At 52.1% G+C, this 24,028-nt stretch overlaps 1 protein-coding gene across 1 annotated transcript; it reads left to right on the top strand.

Annotated features, from left to right (window-relative positions):
• The first annotated feature begins 769 nt into the window (after positions 1-769).
• On the top strand, positions 770-23,523 carry LOC123451792 (nucleolar protein 6). Its single transcript, XM_045128332.1, has 25 exons — positions 770-1,219; positions 1,563-1,728; positions 1,839-1,958; positions 2,045-2,178; positions 2,398-2,557; positions 2,634-2,701; positions 3,098-3,196; positions 3,414-3,529; positions 5,074-5,248; positions 5,323-5,433; positions 5,521-5,599; positions 5,690-5,833; positions 5,910-6,023; positions 6,096-6,214; positions 6,379-6,461; positions 6,540-6,658; positions 6,744-6,864; positions 6,952-7,089; positions 14,554-14,650; positions 14,734-14,859; positions 22,054-22,146; positions 22,227-22,332; positions 22,434-22,579; positions 22,658-22,738; positions 22,944-23,523. Exons 1-25 carry the CDS (start codon positions 785-787, stop codon positions 23,067-23,069), a joined length of 3,276 nt encoding a protein of 1,091 aa, XP_044984267.1. The 5' UTR covers positions 770-784; the 3' UTR covers positions 23,070-23,523.
• The last annotated feature ends 505 nt before the right edge of the window (positions 23,524-24,028 follow it).

Raw genomic sequence — 24,028 nt, 5'->3', positions numbered from 1 at the left:
AGCTCCGATCTAGTTGCATATACCGATGCCGATTGGGCCGGCTGCCCGGACACCCGCCGCTCAACGTCTGGGTTTTGTGTTTTTCTCGGCTCCAACATCGTCTCATGGTCCTCCAAGCGCCAACCCACCGTCTCCAGATCGAGTGCCGAAGCTGAGTATCGCGGTGTTGCAAATTGCGTTGCCGAGTCATGTTGGTTACGCCAACTCCTCCACGAGCTCCGGCATCCACCTCGTCGTGCCACACTTGTATGTTGCGACGATATCAGTGCATCGTACCTCGCCTGCAACCCAGTGCAGCACCAACGCACTAAACACGTGGAGATTGATCTACATTTCGTCCGAGATCGTGTGGCACTTGGCGAAGTTCGCGTCCTGCATGTTCCATCCTCATCACAGTACGCGGACATCTTCAAGAAGGGACTACCATCACCGGTATTTCATGAATTCCGGTCCAGCCTCAACGTCCTTGCAAACGGAGTTTCGGCTGAGGGGGTGTTAGAATACCTGTAGATGTATATGTGTAGTTCCTCAATTCTAGGATCAACATGGCCTGCGATGCCTAAGTTATAGGGGTGAGTGGACCTCTTGATATAAGTGTACCATTGTGTTAATCTAACACAATGTGAACATAATTCTCTCCGACTCTTTTGCTGGTAGGTACTAAGTGAAATCGGACGTGCGGCGCACTACCCACATAGATTTTCCCATTTAATGATTTCGGAGGGTAGGGTTAGAGATAACGGGCTGTCATGTTCCAATTTACAGGCTAGTTCACGGGCTACTCATGGGCTTTTCGCAGTGTACAACTACCAACCAGGAGGAAAATGATGGTGAGGTTCAACTAAACCCTAAACCCCCAAAGGCCCTTTCTTTGCCTTCCCGCCGCCGGCAACCGACCATCGAAGCCGCAATGGTCTCCGCCGAGTACTCCATCGACCTCAAGCTCTCCGAGCTCCTCAAGCAAGCGCGGCCGAGCGCCACCTCTCTCCGCGCCGCCGGGGAGGCCACCGACGCCGTCGGGGAGCTCATCAAGAGCGTGCCTCCGCAGCAGGCGGCGCCGGAGGCTGCCTCGGGGTTCGTGAGGGACCTGGGCCTCGCGGCCGAAAAGCTAGCGTTTTCCTTCCGGCCGCCGGAGGTGGTGCGGCTCGCCGGGAGCCACGCGGCCGGCGCGGTCACCAGGCCCGACGTCGCCTCTGACCTTCTCGTCCGCTTGCCTAAGGTATGTGAGAAAACTACCACAGAGGATTCTCAACTATGCTGTAATGTTCAATTCAATCCTGCCAACAAAAAATCTTGTTGGTTCACAAAATTAAGTACAAACGGGTCTCTCTACATGGAGCCAGGCCCTTTATATATCAATCTAATGGAACAAGATGTTACGTACGTCAAATATTTCTCCAGTTCTTGGTATCATTTTGGATGTTGCACAAATGGTCATCTAATCGCTACCCTTCCAAACGGAGTCATATTCATACTGTTTAAGCTTCTATCGAGGTTTTAGACTACCATTATCTGTGATTATGCAGCTTGGCTTTAATGATTTATTTTTGTTGTTTTCATAGGAATGTTTTCATGAAAAGGATTTCCTGAATCACCGGTACCATGCTAAGAGGTGTCTTTACCTCCGCGTCATCGACAAGAGCTTGAGGTCTTCTCCTTTAATCCGCAAGGTTTCATGGTCTACCTTCCAAGACGAGGGACGAAAGCCTGTCCTCCATGTATATCCAGGTTGTTGTTCAAACAAATTACCGTGCTTCATTTTTTCACCTCTTAATACTCATGCACTTAAATGCGTGGTCCTTGCGTTCTCTTATTTTTCAATACTTCCATTCGCACAGCAACAGAAATTGCGGAACTGCCTGGGTTCTATGTCAGGATAATCCCGACTGCAAGTACTTTATTCGATGTTTCGAAGCTGAATCTGTCAACAAGAAACAATGTCCGTGCATATACAAAAGGTAAACTGCCTGCTTTAGAATCACCCGAACCCATACTTTTGGCCTTGAATATTTGTTATAAGCAACTGATGAGATTTGCATCACAGATGGCATAAACCAACCGACACCTAGGTATAATAACAGCATATTGGAAGATATGTTTCTTGAGGAAAATGCAGAATGTACCGGCAGCACGTTTGCAAACTGGAAAACCTTGCAAGGGGCATTGGTCTTACTAAAAGTACGGAGTTCTTCCTCAGTTTTATATTTCTTATAAAAATATGGATCAAATGTCTGCATGTCGAGAGGGGGGTTTCTAGTAATCCCTTCAATAACTGTCTGATGAAGAAATACTTCTATATTGACAGTGCATCAGAAGTTCTATATGAAGAAATACTTCTATATAAATTTGTCTTGGTTTTCTCCTGGATGGCAATCTAATATTTTCTTTGAAATGCAGGTTTGGGCACGCCAAAGAACTTCAATATATTCACATGATTGCCTCAATGGATACTTGATATCTGCCATCCTTGTGTTTCTTACGATGGACTCTGGAGGAAGCATAATTAATAGATCAATGACCACAAGACAAATTTTCCGTGTTGCAATCAATTTTTTTGGTACATCCAAGCAACAGAAAGTTGATATTTCATATATGTTTAATCGTTTACTATATAAATCTCTGTTTGCTTGTAGCAACTTCGAAGATGTGGTCGAAGGGCTTGGTGATTCAGCCAATCAAGAAGCGTACTATTAGCAAAGAGGTTTGTCAACCTGTTGCATATAATATACAGCTTAATCCCCAAATAATTATATTATTGACTAGGCCAGTTCCCCTAGAATAACAGGAGTTATATTCCTTACAAAATCATAATTTCTCCAGATAAGTTATTTGCCTTAGAGTGAACATGGTGTGCAAAAATTGACATCCCAAGCTTAGGTTTGCTTAGCTGGTTATACTAACAATGCAATTGGTGGTCAGGCGCACCTCTGCCTGTAAATCAATAAAACTAGTAGACTGTAATCTCTCCGCTCGTAGTATAGATCTTGGTGCATGCCGGATAATTCTGGATTGAATTTTTGCATGCAGTGCTAATAATTAGCGTGATAAATAGTGAATATTTCAGTTATTATGATCTTCTGATCCATGAATTTTTCAGGGCATTGCTCATCTGCTGAAAACATTTGATATTGCCATATGTGATGTATCTGGCCATGTCAATCTGGCATTCCGGATGACGAAGTCAGCCTTTTCAGAGGTAGGTTTGACTATGAAAGTACCCTATGAATACCAATTCCACATCTCATGCATATGTATGCATTTACATAACCATCGTATGATATGACCACCATGGTCGAAGTTTAGTTTTCTTTGCTCCATATGTTCAGAATATTACTCCCCCCAATTGTAATCAAGCTTGCAATTTTCTTTGTCTATCATAGTCTTCATCTTACACCGAATCGTTTCTTATTCAGCTCCAAGATGAGGCAGCTTGCACACTTAATTGCCTTGATAAATGCAGAGATGGTGGATTTGAAGAACTTTTTATGACCAAGGTTGATTTTGGTGCTAAGTTCGATTCATGTTTGAGGTATGTTCAATTAAGCAAGTATGATGTGTCACTCTCATGTATATTGCAATTTTGCATTATGCTCTTCTCACTGAAGTTTCTATCCAAAATAGCGGTGTAGTACCTGAGAGTCAGAGACAATCTATTTGCATGGCTGTATGTTTGAGTGAGCGAGTGATTGATTTTGGAAGACAGTGATGAAATGATGATTATTCCATCTATATATTTCAAATTTCTACATAGTTCACACATGTTGGAACTTAACAAGTGCCCCCAGTTCCCATTTGCCAGCCTCACTATCTAGAAACTCTAGTGCATAGCAGACGGTTAAATCATGCTGAAAATGTCAAGAGAGGTCGGGGTAGACCAAACTTGACATGGGAGGAGTCCGTTAAGAGTCATCTGAAGGACTGGAATATCACCAAAAGAACTAGCAGTGGACAGGGGTACGTGGAAGATAGCTATCCACATGCCAGAACCATGAGTTGGTTTCGAAAAGTGGGGGGGGGGGGGATGTGCAAAGGGGAAAACCAACTAAACTGTTCATTAGGTACCATGTGAGCTCACGATCAAAAGAGACCCTGAGCTGAAGGGTAAACAAAAGACATTCCGTCCTAAAGAATTGGAACCATGACCTTGGGGGGGGGGGCTAATATTGTTCAAGATCTTCACGTTTCTTTGCTTCCAGATGCACCAACATGCAGTTGTCATATTTCCATGAAGAAAGCCTTCCCAAAGGTAGCCGTGGTACAAGAGAATGTCTGGAGGTATTATTGATAAAATGAAGGTGGATATCAACTCTATGCCAACAGCTCCCTGCTGGAGGGACAGGATAGTAAACGATGGTCCTGCAGATCATGTTGAGAGAGAACACAGCAAAGGGAATCAGACACTTGGAAGTTCTTTCTACGCAGAAAATCTGTTGTATTTAATCTGTTATTTAGGAGGAGCCAAGCAAAGCCTTGAGGCTTGCGGTACACTACGACCAAGCCCAACTGAGGAGCTTGATCATGAGAAAATGACTGGGAATATGCTTTTGTGGAGGAGTAATGACAGTCCCCTAAGAGTAGCTCCAAAAGTCATCTTCCTCGTTGCTAATTTGGATGTTCTGGAGGATGCTACTGAACATAAGAAACTCATCAAAGGTTTGAGAGGAAAGTGGCAGTTGTAACAGGTCCTGAAGATCATCCATTTCTAGTGCCTGCTTAACTTAAAGGGAGTCGTTCACCGCAAAAGAGTGAAGCATCGGTAGGAGATAAGAGTCTGGACCATTCCATTTGTCAAGCCAAAGATGGACAGAGTTGCCCTTTCTGATGGAGCAGGGGGCAAAGCTGAAGAATTTGCTCTGTAACTTGATCACATGTCTCCGCCAAAACGAACCATATCTAGAGCTAGCATTATTGCACATCTTTGCTACTATTGTCCTAATCAGCTAATTTCCCCTTACTACCATAATTCTAAGAATGCTTGCAAGTTTTGAAATTTCAATTTGCTATCCAGTCCTAATTTAAGACTGAAAGCTAGCTTATAAGTTCTCATGTGATCCTTCTTGTTGTCACTGTCAGGATTAACTTGAAGGGGAACTCTAAAGTTACTGCATTAAGCTTCTGCTCGGATGATGAATCATGGCGAGTACTTGAAAAAGATGTTCTGTCCTTGCTGCAACAAGGACTTACAGATAGAACAAAGACAATCCGCGTTCTGTGGAGAAGCACACCTTCTGAATGGAATATAATGGATGTATGTGACATTTGTGTACCATAACTGAACACTTATGTTTGCATTTCAATCTGCTGACAAACACAGCTTTATAGGGTTTCTCAGAGTTTGGTAGCAGCCCACTGATGGTCGGTGTAATGCTTAGCTTGTTGGAGAAGTGTTATCGTCTTGTCGATATTGGTCCAAATCCTGAAAATCGCGATGAGGTGATTTCCATTTTATAGATTGCAAATTAATGATCAACTGCTATTACTGTGGTCTAATGCACGTGCATTGTGCTCATAAATCCCAAGGCAATTAAATTTAGGAAATTCTGGGGAGAGAAAGCTGAACTTAGGAGATTTAAAGATGGGGCTATTGCTGAAAGCACAGGTATTGCATTTTTGTTGCCATTACCAGTGAAGAGCATACACTAGTTGAATAAATACTTGATACTAATGGATTCTACTTACTAAACTGTAGTGTGGGAAACGGAGACTTGGGAGAGGCATACAATCATCAAAAGAATTGCTGATTATGTGCTTACCAAGCATTTGCTGTTGCGGCAGGAAGATCTGACTCATATTGTTGATCAGCTTGACTTTTGTCTCTTGGTTGGTGGCCAAGGTAAAGCTAAGCTTTATATCTTGTGATTCACATGTCGAGTTTCGGATTGAAATCATGTTTAATTGGAATTATGCAGATCCAGTGTCATCTTCTGGAGCTTTGCTTGAAGCCTTTGATACTTTAGCTAAGCAGTTGCGTCTATTGGATGATGTTCCTCTTAAAATATCTACCGTGCAACCTCTAGACTCAGGTCTGACAGAATAATTTTATTATTTACATATCCTGTTCATTTTTCTTACTATTTAACTTTTGCTTATGCCAGCCTTTAGGCACACTTCTGTGTTCCCCCCTGAACCTCATCCATTGGCATATGAAAAGAGTTCTCAGAGGCTGCCCAGTTTTGCAGCAACTTGCGTTCGGTCTTTGGAAGTCATGATTCAGGTGTGCCGCCCATTAGTTTGTTAAATATCACAATGAGGAATTATTTATGGAGCTCGACTACTCGATACCTTCCATGTCATGTTCTGTATCTGTCTGTTGGCTATTCTTCATTTTAGAGTTTCTTTTCACAAATCTCTTTCCCTTTACCCCCATTTCAATAACAGCTAGAGGGATCTGGTAACTGGCCCTTGGATACTGTAGCTATGGAGAAGACAAAGTCTGCATTTCTTTTAAGAATTGGTGAAAGGTATGTGACATCATTGATGAAATATTCTTGATTATGTTAAAGTTCCCACTTCATTCGCTAAATCTGGTGTTATTTCAGTCTGGAGGACCGAGGAATGTTTGTTACAGCCAGTGAAGATGAGGTCAATGTTCTTACATCTGGATATTCGTTCTTGCTCAAAATATTTCATGAGAGAGGTTTGGTGGTACAAAAGCAAGGTTAGCTTCTCATTTTTTTTTTAACCGACTTGTGTAAAAAGTTCATGCAGTTTGCCAGTTCCATAATTTTATCTCTTTATCTCAGCTGGCGACAGTAACATACAGAGTGCTCCATCGGAAGATAAAGAGCTCTTTTTGCGTAGTCAGCACTCAAGTATGATCAACGGTCTGCATGGTATTTACCAAGCGTATGGGCCGGTGGTGAGGTAATCATTAAGGTTTCGAAATTGTTAGTTAATGCAGCATTCTTGAAACCCTAGTATATCTTACAATATGCTCTTTCTGTTTCGAAGGCTAGCAAAAAGGTGGATTTCCGCACATCTATTCTCTTCATTTATCTCAGAGGAGGCGGTTGAATTGGTGGTTGCCTACCTATTTTTGAGGCCGTTTCCATTCCATGCCCCCTCTTCACGGGTTACTGGGTTCCTTAGGTGCAACTTTTAAACCTTTCATACAGTCTCCTATTTACTTTTAATATTACTAGCCCGCACTTGTCAATTTCATTGTTTTGTGTCATATAAGAACATACAGATGCTAGCAATCCTAGTGGCTATATTGGCCATGACTTCAATCCCGGAAAAAAACACCAAAATGTTGACTTCTGTATAATCATGAAGCAAAAATATTTGTTAGATGATGAGCCTTCACATTGTGTGTCCTGGATACACCGCTCCTCTCCCTCTTGCTCCCCTTGCCTGACCCAGCCCCGACCTGCCTCGCCGTTGTCGAATCCCCGACAACAGCCCACCTCTCCAGCCCAACCGCCGCCGAACCCTCGACGGTGGCCCACCCCCAAGCCCCCAGCCCTCCCCGGCCATGGCATTCACAAGCGTTGACCCTGTCGAGCCTCGAGCGACCCTTTCCGCCGACCGCGTGTCCTCCGGTGGCCGCTGGTCGGACTTAGGAAGCAAGTCCTTGACGCGCTCGTACAACGACGTCGAGTGCGCTCTGTCGGCCACCCCCATCGCGCCATGCGCGCCCCCTGCTCCACGGGCCACCGACCCCCCTCGGCCGCATGTATCGACCCGCCTTGGCCCCCGCTCCGAGGTGCATCGGGTCAACGACCGCGTCCATGTCGATGCTGAAGGGTATCGGCAACCTCGCCGCAGGAATTGCTATCGCCGCCTGCGTCAGGAAGCCATGCCTAGTCCGTCACCTCAGCGATGCCGCAGCCGCAGCCCCTCACCGGAGGAAAATGCTGGGCTTTGCTTCCGCTGCCTCGACCACCGTCATCGGGTGAGGGATTGCACGAACAACATCAGGTGCAGATAGTGCCTCATCTCCGGCCATGACTCGCGCTCCTGCACCACCGACTGCGCCGGTCCTGTCGCTCGGGAGCGCGCCGCGCCCGTTGTTCAGGAGCGAGTCGGGCCGGCCGTTTGGGAGCGCACTCTAGTCCAAGCCACCACGCCACCCCCTCCTCCGCCCTCGGTTGCCCCACTGGCCGACGTGCCGTCCGCGCGCGTAGGAGCCGGTCAGGGTGATCATGGCGCGCTGCCGAGATGGAGGAGGACGAGGAGGTCCTAAGCCGCACTATGGTCGCCTCCATCAATGGCAACATGCCGCACATGTCTTGCGCCAAGGTCTCCGACGTGCTCCTCAACACCTTCGACCTTGTCGATGGCGACTTCATGGTGCATGCCCACCACCCCGAGGATTTTCTGATCCTCTTGAGTACCCACACCACCAGGCGCAGGCTTGATGGATTCCACTTCATCAACTCGCCACGCTTCTCCCTCTCCATTCGGCCCTGGAGCAAGCTCCTCCACGTTGGCTCTGGTGAGTTCGAGTTTCGGGTTGAGCTAGAGCTATGTGGCATTCCAGCTTAGGCCTGGCATCTCTCCACTGCCGAGCAAATCTTGGGAGAGTCCTGCTGGATCGAGCGCTTCCACCCGCCACACGCTCCCGGGCCGACCTGGCCACGTTTCGGCTTGCAGGACGTGCACACTGCCCGGACAACATCCGGCGAGCTGCCATCTTGGAGATTGTTGAGCAAATCCCTGCCCGCCTGAGCTTCGACGCGCCGATCATCAGGACGCTCACGTACCCGATCTCCATCACGGTGGCGCGCGTCGCGTTGTACGGTGCACCACAACTCGGTGGTCGGCCGTCCACGGGGCAAGGAGGCGATGGCATGCGAGAGGGGGATGGCCAGGACCGTGCCTTGGGACAAAGGACGGACACGCCACCGTGGCCGCAAACGCCGCCGCACGGATGTGCCACCTCCTGGCCGCGCTGACGGCATGGCCCTGGATGAACCCCTATGGCGTGCCGGGAACCGTATCACCCGCATTGACGGTGTTGCCGTTGACAGCTCATGGCCAGCGCCTGCCGGCGTGGTTGCCTCGCCGCCCGTACCACATGAGCGCTGCAACACGCCCCCATGGCCGGGTCAGCAAGGGCCCACGAGAGCTCGTCGCGTTGCCAAAAAAGGAAGGGACAGAGGAAAGCAAAAGCGGGCCGCATTGGACCAGACCGCTAATGCTGCACACGATGCAGAGGCTCTCGGGACCGCGACGAAGGAGATAGCCAGCGACCCACTTTTGACCACAGGAGTGCTGGTGGTTGCTGGAGGTTTGGGATTGGGGACAACACCAGTTGGCAACCTACCACCGGTGGAAAACACACCGAAAACATCCCCAGATCCAAACCGGGCCGAGAACTGCGCAACCGAGGCCGATCATGCGCACCCCATGCCTGGCTCGTCTGATATGATGGATTGTCGGGACCTGGCTGCTCTGAACATGGTGCCAGACTCGCAGCCAGCTGGATCGCTTATCCTGTCGGGGCAAAGCGAGCCCCATGGACGCCAGCAGCTGTAGCGGGGCCATGCGAACCCTATCTGCCCCCTGGGTCCTATAAAGACGCTGATGAGCGGGAGGAGGAGCATCCAACCTTTAATGCCAACCCCACTGCCAGCGAGGCAGAGCCCACCCCTGCAGCCTGTGGAGCTGAACCCCACACCCCGGTTAGATTCCTGCAGCGACCCGAGGCCTAGCCCACGCCGAATGGGCCATCCGTGAACTCACTCCCCAGGCCAATGCCAACTAGCGCGCCGCAGGGCCAGCGCCAATCTGTATCCGGGAGATTAGCCTCACCGCCGATCATGCTCCGTCGAAGCCGTGGCCGTGCCACCCCTCCACGCAGCTGAACCCTGGCCGAGTTCCTCACCGCCGCCACGAAGCACATCAATGCGGCTCTACCTACCTCGGGGAGAAAACCGCGACGGCCGCTCAACTTCACTTCGCGACGCGGTCGCCCGGCCACAATGACAGCCCCCCAACCGGTGGCGCCACCCACTGCAGAGAGAATGGCACAGGTCCAGCTTTTGCGCACCCTTGTGATAGTTGGGACCAACCAGAGGATCACCTCTGCCGAGATGAAGGCGTACCCCAACCGGTGGCGCCACCCACCGCAGAGAGAATGGCACAGGTCCAGCTTTTGCGCACCCTTGTGATAATTGGGACCAACCAGAGGATCACCTCTGCCGAGATGAAGCCGTACCCCAACCGGTGGCGCCACCCACCGCAGAGAGAATGGCACAGGTCCAGCTTTTGCGCACCCTTGTGATAGTTGGGACCAACCAGAGGATCACCTCTGCCGAGATGAAGGCGTACATCGACCTATTCGCTGCGCCCATCCCACTCACGGTGATCAAGGCCATCGCAACATTGGTGGACCGGGAGATCCATTCATGCTTTTGGCTACCTCAACGCCGGCCCCTGCAAGTACTGATGCTGCACATTTGCCATATGCCGTCTGTGCACCATCCCGTCGATCATGTGTTCATGGATCACAATCCTAGGACCGTCGTATGGAATGTGCGTGGCCTAAACGCACGCGGTCGTCGCACAACCATTCGCTCGCTGATTGCTACAACTTCCGCCTCCATTGTTTGCTTTCAAGAAACAAAGATGGCATTGATTTGTTCGTCCATTGTGCTACAAACCCTCGGTTCAGAGTTTGACGACTACACTACCTATCGGCCTAGGGCACGCGGGGCGGCATCCTGCTCGCTTGGAAGAGCAGGGCCTTGACCATCACGGACCCAGAGTTCACCACGAATACCCTCTCGGCCAAGGTGACCATGGACATGGGCACACCCTGGTGGTTGACAATTGTCTACGGTCCACTGGAAGATGCCGACAAAATTGCATTCTTGCAAGAGCTCAGAGACGTGCGCGCAGACTGCCCTGGGCCATGGATGGTGTGTGGCGACTTCAACTTAATTCTTCGCGACGAGGACAAGAACAGGGGCAGCTTGAACCGACACATGATGGGCAGATTCTGCTGCCTCGTCAATGACCTCGCGTTGAAGGAAATATACCTAAACGGACAACTCTTCACGTGGTCGAACGAGCAATCCCCACCCATGCTAGTGCACTTGGACAGAGTGCTTTGCACTTCGGTCTGGGAGGATGCGCATGCGGACTGCCATCTTCGCTGCCTGGCCTATGTCGTGTCGGACCACAACCCACTACTGCTCGACTGCTCGCCCATGCACCCGACACGTCGACGCTTCCACTTTGAAGACTATTGGCTCCGCTTGGCTGGGTTCCATGACATGGTGACAACGACATGGAGATTGGTGCATGACCCGGACCCCTTTTGCCGCTTGATGCGGCGCCTTCAGGCAACAACGCACAAGCTTACCAGTTGGAGTGCCAAATCCACCGGGCTGCAGCAGAGACTAGATGGCGATCTCCCGCGAGCTCATCTCGTGCTTCGACAAGGCCCAAGAAGAATGCGTGCTCTCACCCCAGGAGGACTGGCTGTGAAATCAACTCAAGATCTCCTACATTGGGCTGGCCTCCCTCGAGCGCACCATTGCCAGGCAGCGTTCCCGCATCACCACGCTCAAGGATGGCGATGCCAACACGACCTTCTTTTACAAGCAATGCTCTTCCGCTGCCAGAAAAACCAAGTGCACGCCCTCACCGTCGACGGCCATACCATCACGGGTCAGGAAGAGATGGCGCAAGCAACATTCTCGCACTTCGACCAACTTTTCGGTCGTCTTGCTGACCGCGAATGCTCACTCAACTTGGACAGCCTCATCTAGCCATGCGACCTAACAAGTCTTGATGCACCATTCAGCCATGAGGAAATATGGAACGCCGTTAAATTACTACCGGCACGGAAAGCGCCTGGGCCGGACGGATTGACGGCCAAATTCCTGAGAGCTTGCTGGAGCACCATTCGACAAGACATCCTGGATGTCTTCCAGCAGCTACACGAGCTCCAAGGTCGCGGCTCCTGCAAGCTTAACCAGGCGCTACTGACCCTGCTGCCCAAACGTGCCAACGCCAGCGAACTCCGCGACTACCGGCCGATTTGTTTGATACATCTCATGGCCAAAATCTTCGCGAAGGTGCTATCGCTCCGGCTCGCCCCCAGACTAGGCGCAATCAGAACACTTTCATCCCCAACCGGAGTCTTCATGACAACTTTGTCTCAAGTTACTACACCAGTTTAAGGCTACGTGGATCATGCTGAAACTCCATATCATGGCCTTTCCTCTTCGAGGTTCTCGCCCAATATGGATTTGGGGCTCGGTTCCGGGAGTGGCTCGCAATCCTATTTGCGACATCCAACACCCGCGTCATGCTGAACGGCGAGCCCGGCCTACCCATCTGGTTGCGATGTGGCCTGCGCCAGGGTGACCTGGTGTCCCCACAGCTCTTTGTGCTTGCTGTGGACACTCTTAGCCGCCTCATTCGACGCGCTCATGACTGCAGTATACTATGCCCGCTTCACCACAAACGCGACATTCCGGCGATACGCGACATTCCGGCGATTTCCCTCTATGCTGACGACGTCATGTTGTTCTGCCACGCCACGCATGACGATGTGGCTGCCATTAAGGGGATCCTCACCCTGTTTGGCAGAGCAACCGGGCTCAGGGTCAACTACGCCAAGAGCTCAGTTACCATCCTCCATGGCAACACCGGCACTGCAGAGATGATCACTCAATTGGGATGCCCAGTGGTCGAACTACCTATCACTTACCTCAGCATCCCGTTGACGCTCCGCCGCCCCACCGTCGCCCAGCTACAACCCCTCGTCGATTTGGTGGCGGCTAGGCTCCCGACATGGAAAGCATGGCTCATGAACAAAGCGGGGTGACTTGCGCTGGTTAAGTCTGTACTGAGCTCAATCCCGATTCGCCAGCTGCTCGCATTTGCCCCTCCCAAGAAGACCTTAAAGCAACTCGAGAAGATACAACGCAGATTTCTTTGGGCCGTCCGCGCCGCCGCCAACGGAGGGCACTGCCACGTCAACTGGCGTCACACCTGCCGCCCGGTAGAATATGGTGGCCTTGGGATCCGTGATCTGGAGCGCACCGGCCTGGCGCTCCGGCTGCGATGGATGTGGTTTGCCCGCACGGACAATGAACGAGCATGGCAGGGATTGGACCTATAGTTCTCCAAAGAGGAGAGTGCGATGTTCTATGCATCCACCGCTATGGTGCTTGGAGATGGACCGACAACCCTTTTTTGGGAGGGCCGTTGGATCCACGGACAATAAGTCCGGGAACTCACCCCCCTGTTATACCACTGCATCCCCAAGCGGCGACGCAGGACGAGAACAATGGCTGAGGGCCTCCACGGGAACACTTGGGCCCGTGACATGCAAGGGACCCTTGGAATACACGACATAGGTCACTACCTGATGCTCTGGCAGACCATCCAGCACTTCACCCTCTCGACTGAACCTGACTGGCTGCTATGGAGATGGATGGCCAGTGGCATATACACAGCGCAGTCTTGCTACGCCGCCACATTCCAAGGATCTACCCGCTGTCCCTCTTGGAAGCTCATCTGGAAGGGTTGGGCGCAGCCCCGCGTCAGATTCTTCCACTGGCTCGCCAACAAAGACCGATGCTGGACGGCAGCGAGACTTGCCCGACGCAGCCTGCAGCATCACCCCAAATGCCTCCTCTGCGCCCAAGACCCAGAGACCATCCATCACCTGCTTCTGGCGTGCCCATTCGCTGAGCAGACCTAGCGCATCATCCTGGACTGGAAGTACATACCTGTGCAACCACCAGGTAACGAATCTACCATGCTGGACTGGTGGCAACGAGCGAAGGCAGAAACCCCGCCCACACTCCACAAGGCTCTACAATCCATTACAATGCTTCTCCCTTGGATGATTTGGAAACAGAGGAGTGAATGTGTCTTCGACAATGCAAGGCCCTCGATAGACGCATTAGCTGATAGGATCAAAGCAGAGGCCAAATGTTGGGCACAAGCTGGGGCACAGGGGTTGAGGGTTGTGCTGCCGGCCTCCTGGGATGTCCATTGATGGGACATTGGCCTTGTAACCCTCACCTCCTAGGAGGATTGTACTCTCCCACCTTTTCAATGAAATGAAACGCAAACGCTTTTTGCGTTTTCTTGAAAAAAATATTTGTTAAAAAATAGAACGAAGAACACAATAACTTATCTCCTGAAATATCCATTTTAGTACATGCTTTTGTGCTACAATTAGTACCCAAGATTTGGCGTACCGGTGAGTGATATCAATGTTTTGATAGGGACTGTTAAAGAATATGTTTTTTCTTGACATAAAGGTGGTCCAGCAACAGACGTTAAAATATGCGTTGGAATACTGACTCTGGTTATTGCTTTTGACTTATAATAATTGCTCCAGGACGACAAAATCCTTATGTTCTTGCAACTAAATTTACCATATGCCGTGTGGGTTGCACAACCTTTTCCATCAATTTGGACTTTTGGTTCTACTGGTTGAAACTTAATAATTAGTTACCTCGAAAAGTGTGGGTACTACTCCCTCTCACCTATTTCAGTAGTCGGTTATATTTTTTTACTGGTCTCGCAGGCACATGAAAGCTTTATATGTCCTCTGACCAGTTACTAAAAAATTGACAGGTTCTTGCGGTTGCTATCTAGTTTTGACTGGACCTTTTCACCCATGATTGTGGACATAAATAATGACTTCAATCTGAAGGATGAGAAAGAAATCAATGTTAGTTCTCTGGTTCTCTTTTTTATGTTTTGACATTTGAATAAGCTGTCAAGCCCCTAACATATAGGGAGATGCAATTGCAGGAAAACTTTATGCTGAGCAGAAGATCTTATGAGCAAAATCCTCATGATATAGAGCCTGCAATGTTTCTGGCTACGTCATATGATAAATCATCTGAAGCGTGGACAAAACAATCACCAAGCAAGTCGGTAGGTGTTTATCTTTTTGCATAGATGTAAAGCTAGTCACTGTTCTAGAATTCAAGTCTACATCAATGATAAAGCTAAGGAAGTAAAATGAGAAATCATGAACTATATCTCCAATTCTTGTGCATCAACGATATTTCCTAATGTTTAAGTGTGAAATCTTGTCTTACAATATCATGAAAAGCATCTATATGCATTTCTTTTTTTTGGGAAAACGCAATGGACCTTTGTGTTTCATTTCATTGAAAAGAGAGATAGTTGTGAAATTACAGTCCTCCTAGGAGGTGGTTACACAAATTGGATGGCCACTAGTGCACATCCCATGAGGCTGGCAGCACAACCCTAAGCCCTTCGGCACCAACAGTGGCCCAAAGCCTGGCCTCGTCTTTGATCCTGCCCATGAGAGTGGACGGACGGCGGCGCGCGATCGAAAAGGCAATCGTTCCTATGCTTCCAAATCATCCAAGGTGTCAGGAGCGCCACGGATGCAAGTCCCTTGCGCATCAGTTGAGGGGTGTCCTGCCTAGCATGGTGCCACCAGTTGAGCAGGGAGCTTTCGTTGTCGGGCGGTCTGCAGGTCGCCCGCACCCAAGCAAGGAGCTCATGCCAAACCTGCCGCGACAAGGGGATGATAGCAGGAGGTGGTGCAGCGTCTCCGGGGCCTAGTCGCACAAGGGACAAGCCGCATGGTGTTGCATTCCATGCCGAGCGAGCCGATCCGCCATCCAGCAGCGATATAAGCTGGTGAGCCAGTGGAAGAATTTCATTTTCGGCGACGCCCAACTCCTCTAGATGAGCTTCCAGTCATCGGAGGCGATCGATCCGTGGAAGGATGCGTGGTAGGCAGATCTAGCGGTGTATGTGCCGGCCTCGTTCCACTTCCAAACCAGCTTATCCGGCTTGAGCGAGAGTGACACGCTCTTGAGGAGACGCCAAAGCAGCAAGTACTGCCCGATCTCGTGGACTCCCAGGACACCATGGATGTTGCGCGCCCAAAGGTGGGCCTGTAAGCCCTCAGCCACCGTCCTGCTCTTTCTCCGTTGCTTGGGGATGCAAGCGTGGAGCAGGGGCGCAATCTTGTAGACGGAGCAACCATTGATCCACCGGCCCCCCCAGAATCTAGTGCTCTCGCCGTTCCTGATGATCGTGTGGGTGCTCGCGAAAAAGAAGGCGTGTTCCTCAGCAGAAAACTGGAGGTCGAGCCCAGCCCATGCACGGCGTTCATCGGTTTTGCTGAACCATAGCCAACGAGTCCACAACGCCATGCCGATGCGCTCCAAGTCATGCACTCCGAGCCCACCAAGGCATTTTGGGCGCGTAACCCGATGCCGGCTAACGTGACAGTGACCACCATTAGCCTCGGTGCGGCCGGCCCAAAGGAACCCTCGCTGGATCCTCTCAAGCATCTTGAGAATCTTCTTTGGCGGCGCCAACACGAGCAGTTGGTGTAGCGGGATTGCACTGAGCACCGATTTCACCAAGGCAAGGCCGCTTTATTCATGAGCCATGCCTTTCATGTGGGCAAGCTCCCTGCAACCTTGTCAACGAGAGGGAGCAGCTGAGCTGTGGTAGGCCGCCTGATGGTGAGCGGGATGCCCAAGTATGTGATGGGGAGGCCAACAATTGGGCAGCCGAGGCTCTCAACAATGGGCCTCATGGTGTCGTCGTCGCATCTGATGAGCGTAGCAGTGCTCTTGGCGAAATAGACGCATGGCTCAGATGCCCGACCAAAGAGCAACAGGATTGCCCTCACAGCCTCGATGTCGTCCGACATAGGATGGAAGAATAGGACCACGTCATCCGCATACAACGAGATGGGAGGATCGACCTTGTGGGGTGCAGTTGTCGGATGACGTCGAGCTCGGTGGTGCGCTTGAACAGGCTGTTGAGGGTGTCGACAGCGAGGACGAATAACTGCGGCGACACGGAATCACCCTGGCGCAGGCCCTGACGATGCCAAATAGGGGGGCTAGGGCTTCCATTAAGCAACAACTTAGTGCTGGCTGAGGATAGCAGGATCGCCACCACTCCAGAAATCTGTCCCCGAAGCCATACTGCCTCAACACCTCGAAGAGGAAGGGCCTGGACAGTGAGTCAAAAGCCCACGCAAGATCGAGCTTTAATAAGGCGCGGTGCGCCCAACTGGTGCAGGAAGCGAGCAGCGGACCAACACAAAATTGTCATGCAGGCTTCGCCCGTGGATGAAGGCATTCTGGTTGTTGCTGACGAGGGCGTCGAGCCGTGGCGCGAGACGGAGCTAGAGCACCTTGGCGAAAATCTTGACAACAAGGTGTATGAGGCTGATCGACCGATAATCGCACAGGCAGCCGGCGTCTGTGCGCTTGGGAAGCAGCAAGAGCAACGCTTGGTTCAAGTGCAAGAACCCACGTCCGCGTAGGTCATAGAGCTGTCGGAAGACGGTGACGAAGTCGGCCTTGATCGTGGGCCAGCATGGGCGCCAAAACTCGGTGGTGAAGCCATCGGGTCCTGGAGCCTTGCGCGTCGGCAATCTCCTGATCGTGCACCATATCTCCTCGTCATCAAAGGGCGCGTCCAGCTCAAGGAGATCCGGCGAGGGCGTGATCAACTGTGAGAGGTCCTAGGTGCAGTTATGGTCGATCCCGGTACCTAGGAGCTCGTCGAAGTGTGCAAAGGCGGCGGAGGCCATGCCGGCATGATCAGTGAGCATGTTGCCGTCGACGTTAAGGCAGTGCACCCAATTCTTCCGACGACAGTAGGAGCATTGCCGATGAAAGAAGGAGGTGTTTGCGTCCCCGTCCTTGAGAGAGGCAATGCGTGCCCGCTGCCGAGCTATGGTGCGTTCCAGCGACGCGAGCCCAAGGTAAGAGCCCTTTATCTGTTTGCGCACTAACTCCTCATGGGTGGTAAGGGCCTTGTCCTCTTTGGCCTTGTCAAATCTCAACAGGAGCTCACGGGAGATGGCGAGCTTGTCCCGGATGTTGCCCACCGTGCGCACTCCAGCTAGTCAGCTTGTGTGCGGTGGCCTGGAGCCGGCGTTAGCCGTTGGAACGGGTCAGTGTTGTCCACGGAGCACCAGGCCTCGGCCACGACATCATGAAATCCCTCGAGGCGGGCCCAAAAGTCCTCGAAGTGAAACCTTCGATGGGCCATAGGCTGCGGGGGGAAGTCCAAGAGCATCAGGCTGTGGTCAGAAACCAACGATGCGAGGCACCGCAGGTGGCAGTCGGCGTGGCGCTCCTCCCAATCTGTTGTGCAGAGGACCCATATCGAGGTGGACAAGCGTCGGGGGGGGGGGGGGAGCGCTCATTGGACCACGTGTAACGCCGACCGTTGAGGTAGACTTCTTTGAGCGCGAGGTCGTTAAGCACGCGTCGAAACCTGCCCATCATGCGCCGGTCCAAGTTGTTGTTGTTGTCCTCGTCGCGGTAGATCAGTTTGAGGTCCCCGTAGAGCATCCACGGGCCCGGGCAGGCGGCCCGCAGGTCGTGTATCTCGTGCAGGAACTCGACTTTCTCGGCGTCAGATTGCGGGCCATAGACGATAGTCAACCACCAAGGCGCAAGGGGGCCTGAATGGGTGGCGACCTGGGCGGACAACATGTTAGTGGTGAACTCGGGGTTAGTGATAGACACATCCCGGCTCTTCCAAGCCAACAATATACCACCGCGGGCGTCGATCGTCGGCAGGTAGATGTACTCATCAAACTCAGGGCCAAGTGCCTCAAGGACAACTGATGAGCAGATCAAAGCCGTCTTAGTTTCTTGCGAGCATACAATGGAGGCGCCGGAAGTGATGATCAGCTAGCGAATGACGATGCGTCGCGCGCGAGCGTTGAGCCCTCACACGTTCCAAATCACAATCTTAAGGTCGTGATCCATAGGAATGGGGTCGACAGCGGTGGCAGAGTACAACGCTAGATCGCGATCGCACCAGCCGTTGGCGGCGACGAAGCATGCGTGTCGACGGGCAGCTCGCGATCAACCAGGGCCGCAATGGCGGCGAGCACGGCCACTGGGATATGGGCTGCGAATGCGCCATCGTATGCCTTCATTTCAAGATTTTCTGGTTGAGCCCAAGGATCCCAAGGGCGCGCAACACCTGGACCTGGGCGCGGTGCTCCGCAGTTGGGGGCGGGGGAGCAGCAGCTGTGCACAAAGAGGACGACATTGAGCGACCTTTGCGTGGGGAGAAGTTCAGTGGTAGCCGGCGCAGACGTTTCCCGGGCACGGGGAGGATCGAGCTCAGGTTCTTGGTGGCCGCGGTGAGGAACTCGCCAATGGTCCAGGTTGCGCCTCTCGGTCGAGATCGGCGCAGGGTGATTGGCGGCGACGCGAAGCGCTGAGCGGTCGATCGTGGAGGAGTAACGACAGGTGTAGGGGGGCCCGTCGCATGCGTAGATTCGTTGGCCCGCATCATGTCGTTGCTGGGCCCATCGGGGGTGGCAGGATGGGCTGTAGGAGCCGGCAGGCCTGGCCCAGAAGTGGCCTCCATCTCTGGAGCGGTTGCGTCGGGTCGGGCCGTATCCCTAGCACGTGACGCAACATGCATGATCGACGATCCAACGGCGGGCCTGACCAAGACAGTGGCAGGCGCTGATGTTTGCGCAGTTGTCCAAGGGTGCACCTGGCGTTGACGAGGGCGGGCCAACAGCAACCCCCGACAACGGATCGACATCGGACGAATCCTCGCTCCTCGTGGGTTGGGAGTTATGCATGATACTGGCGAAGCACGAGGAGGGGCCAGAAAGGGCCTCCGGATCCGGAGACATGCATGGGTTGGGCATGACGGTGGCTCCTACGTGCGTGACCAGCAGCCCGCTAGGAGACGATGGGCGCTGACGCTTAGGGGCTCCATGTGGAAGCTCATCCAGTGGCGGGTCGCCAGCTGGCCCGGTCGGGCTGTCGGCGGGCTGCAGGGCCGAGCCTGCCATGCATGGCATCGCCTGATCCACAACATAATTTATTTAACAATATGTTATAGCTACAAGCATTCTTAATACCTTTGACGTGGCAGGCGTTGCTTTGTCTTTCTCCTTTCTGTTCCTACGCTTTCCCCTTTTGTGAAAGCGATGAGGACGACTGGCCCCACCCTCAGCAGGCCAGGGGACCACCTCTCTTTGGGACGGCGCTGGGCCGCAACAGTGGCGATTGTGGGCGCCAGACCAATCATCCGTTTGGGTCGCGCAGGTGGCGGCAGTCCAGCCGGTGGCTGCAATGGCCAGGCCATCCGAGCGGCCGGCAGGCGCCGCGGCCATGGCCGGGATCGAGACGTAGGGAGCGGCGTCTCTTGCGCGCGCGTCGGCCGCGGCTGACATTACCTTCGACGTTGGCGTCCTCCCCATCCGCGGGGTCGCCGCCCGCGCCGTCGTCACCAAGATCGGCGTCGGGCGCAGCTGCGTCTGCGCTCGGTCGATCCTCCATGGCCCGCGTCAGCCTGATGGCGATGGGGTAGGTTAGGGTCCGGACCGTCGGCGGCGCGGAAGGCAGGCGAGTAGGAATTTGCTCAACGATCTCCGGAACGGCCTGACGGCGTATGCGGGCAGGGTTGCGGGTGTGCGCCGATAACCGGCAGGTGTTCAGGTCCGGGTGCGACCTCGTGTCCGGGTGCAACCACTCGATCCAGCAGCTAGCGCCAAGGAGGTGCTCCGCCGTGGAGAGATGCTAGGCTTGGGCCGGAATGCCGCGGAGCTTGAGCTCGACGCGGTACTCAAACGTGCCGTAGCCGGCCTGAGCAAGCTTGCTCCACGGGCGCATCGACATCGACATCGACGGGCGTTTGCACGAAGTGATTGCCGACAACGGTACTTATGATCTGCGAGGAGGCGAAGACGATAAGGAAGTCTTCGGAGAGGTGGGTGTGGACGGAGAAGTCTTTGGGCTGCAGCTCGAACATGGAGTACAGGGCATCCTCGACCTCTCGCGCAGCCATGGACGGCCTCGTCCCCGTGATGGAGGCCACCATGGCGCGGCGCAAGGCCAGCTCCGCCTCTTCCATCTCCACGGTGTGGGAGATGATGACGCACTCCGGACTGGAGACAACGAGCTCGAGCGCGGGCGGGTCCATCGGCAAGCGCAGAGGCGGCTGGGCGGCGGCATTAGCCATGAGGCGGGCGGGAGGTGCAGGGCCCCCCGCACGCGGACGCTCATCGGCGCGGAGTGGCTGCGGCCGTGCCTCGCGGTTGGTGGGGGGGGGGGGGGGGGTTCCAGTCGCATTGCCTGTAGCTGTGGCCAGAGACGAGACAGCGCCGGCAGCGGACCTCGTTGGTGCAGTCGCGGACGGGGTATCTGGGTTTGAGGCAGCGAAAGCAGAGTCCCGCGACAGCTTCAGGGGTCGGGAAGCACGACAGTCGCGGAGAAGCCGGCGCAGGAGCAGGTCGAGGACGGCGGTGTCGATTCCTGCGTCGGGGATGCTGGAATCCGTCCTGGTCCACGGCGGGCTCGTGGATGGGGCTGCCCACACGGTGTAATCTCCGAGCGGGGGCCAAGACGTGCGACGGCCGGGACCTGCACGGCGGCCCGCCCGACGGGGGCAGCAGCGGGAGCGGTCCGCCCGGACGAAGCGACGAGGCCTGCAGCGGGGGAGGCGGAGGCGGCGACGTCGCGGTAGGAGCGTTCGCTGGAGCCGTTGCTGTCGGAGTCCGGCCAGCGGTTGGAAGACGCCATGGGGGAGGGGGGGGGTGGCTTTGAGAGGGCTACCGTCGGGGAGTCTACGATGACGAGGCTGGTGGTGGCTAGGTCAGTCGCGCGGAGCGGGAGCAGGTGGGAGGGAGAGTGGAGCCATCCTCCTTCTCATATGCCATTTCTTGTCGAATCAACTAGCGCGCGAGGCAGTACAGCGCGACGCTCACATGTGCGATGGAGCAAATGTTGTGCTGGCATCATGCATGGTCACAGTCACATGCACGTGGGGCTGATAGCTGAATCGGGTGGCTGAATCGGGTGGCACGCATAGTGTTGCGAAGAATGACCGGAGAACATTAGTTCCATATTATTACAGTTCTTGTCAATGTATCTTCTATGGTATTTGTGCATGAGAAGTATCTATATGATAATTTCAGAAATTGCAGGAGAAGCGGTGAAGAGAAATGTCATAATCTGGGGAAATGCCATATAAGGCTTTTACCGGAGAAGCATCTATGCTAATTGCTAGTCAATTACTGTTTCAGAACCAAAAGAGTCTATTTTATTCATTCACTTTCTGTTCATTTAATCACAGGTTCTTAAAAGGATAGCTTCTTACGCTAAAAGCAGCGCTGAACTGTTAACAAATCTTATCGTCTATGGTCAATCAGGCCAATATACATGGGAGGTAAGGTTTTTCTGTCACTACTTGATCTGTTCACTGTCTCATTAGGTTTTGATTTTCTCACTCGCTTTCATTTGCTATAGTGCCTCTTCCGAACACCTTTAAGCAATTATGACGCTGTTATACTCCTCCATAAAGAGAAGCTTTGCCGTCCTCACCATCTTCTTTTTCCTGCTGAGATTCCTAACGGTTAGTTCACATATTAATATTTGTTGCTAACTAGAAACAAGATGAAATTCAACTCGTGTTATGTGTTCTTAATGCAAATAACTTCCGGAAAAACCTTGCAGGTAAGTTGGTAATCCAGGGCAAACCAAGCAGTGATTTCCACCCTTATATGCCACTCAGTAGAAGTGTTGTGAGAAGCTTGCATGACACAAGAGATAAACTTTTGGTGAATTTTGACCCTACCGCATACTTCTTGCGAGACTTGAAGGTAAAATAGAAACTATCAAGGTTTGACTGCATAGAGATATGTTAATCCATTAAGTATGATAATCCAATTTGTGTACAGTGTGCATTCCCCATGACCTTCAAACTGTGGCACGATTCGATTGGTGGGGACGCAATTGGTCTTACATGGGAGAGCCCAAAGGTATTTTTCTCACTGACTGCTTGTGTTGTAGAAGACCGTTTCTTCACTTTAACCTTCCCACAAGATCCCATATACTCAAATAGTATGCAGGATTAGGCTGTGTGACCCGCATCTGTTGCCAATAATTGTTTTATCATGCCGAGCTTTTTAGGTTGTCGCATATCACAGGTATGTAAGTTGACTTGATTTTGTGTTATTATGACAGAAGCGTACCAGAGATGAGGTTGATGAAGGCATGCCGGATCCAACGTCTATACTCAAGGAGGTTGGAGATGTGGGTAAAGGGTTGGTGAGGAGTGTACATCTCCTGAAAGCACCAAAGCTTGAGTAAGCTGTGCGTGAAGGAGTTCGCTGGTGCCCAGGAGAGGAGTCCTGGCCGATTTTCTGCCAATGGTAAGAGAAAGCAACACCCAGACCGAGTGGGCAACATGTTATCTTCAGCAAAGCAATGTATAAAGTGGTAATGATATCATGTGGTTGTAACTCCAATTGGACGATCAAGTCAGCAAAAATCTCTATCCAATTTTTGACTCCCGAGTTCCAGAAAAGTATAGCGATGTAGTTCTGTTTCCTGGTCATTTCAACAGGAAGAAATCGGCTGCAACGCTGTGTTGATTTGAGACAAGATGGAATCAAAATTGAGCAGCTACTAAACGTAGGGTTACATGAAAGTTGCATTTGTCTGTATGCCAAGCGGAATTCTCATGTAAAATGTGTTATACTCGGAAATGACCTATTTCATTTGTCTTGTAAAATTCTTCTTTATATTGAGTGCCCTTTTGAAAGACGGTAGATGCATCTCTCTGCAATTCTAGCCCACCTCACAAACTGCACATATGCAAGCTAAGGGCTTGGGAATCGTAGCAAAGGCAGGTGAGATCTCAGCGGTCAACCGGGCCGAACTGCCATGCCAATTCGTTGGGGCGAGCGCCGGTGTCTAAGACATGGGTTGATTGTATGTCACTTTGTCAGACCCGAGTTCGATACTTGACTGAATTCAAGGTCTAAACTGTGAACAGTCACACCATCTCAGGGAGTATTAAGAGTATTTGGGTTCAAGCCATGTGGGCTGATGGGAGGATCTCAGAACTAATGTCGCCGTTCTTCAGAGAAATTAAGAAAACACTCTTTTCATACAGGATTTGGGAAGGTTTTCATTTAAGATCTGGGAAGACAATTAGGGTTGGGCCAGTTCACTAGTAGAAAAAGGGCATTTAGCCCCGGTTCAGTTGGGCCATTAGTCCCGGTTCGATTCCGAAGTAATTACACATAATAGCAAAATGGACTCAG

This window comes from Hordeum vulgare, chromosome 5H (genome assembly GCF_904849725.1).
Source record: "Hordeum vulgare subsp. vulgare chromosome 5H, MorexV3_pseudomolecules_assembly, whole genome shotgun sequence".
Classification (NCBI taxonomy): domain Eukaryota; kingdom Viridiplantae; phylum Streptophyta; class Magnoliopsida; order Poales; family Poaceae; genus Hordeum; species Hordeum vulgare.
This window is presented reverse-complemented; position numbering and strand designations above follow the sequence as displayed.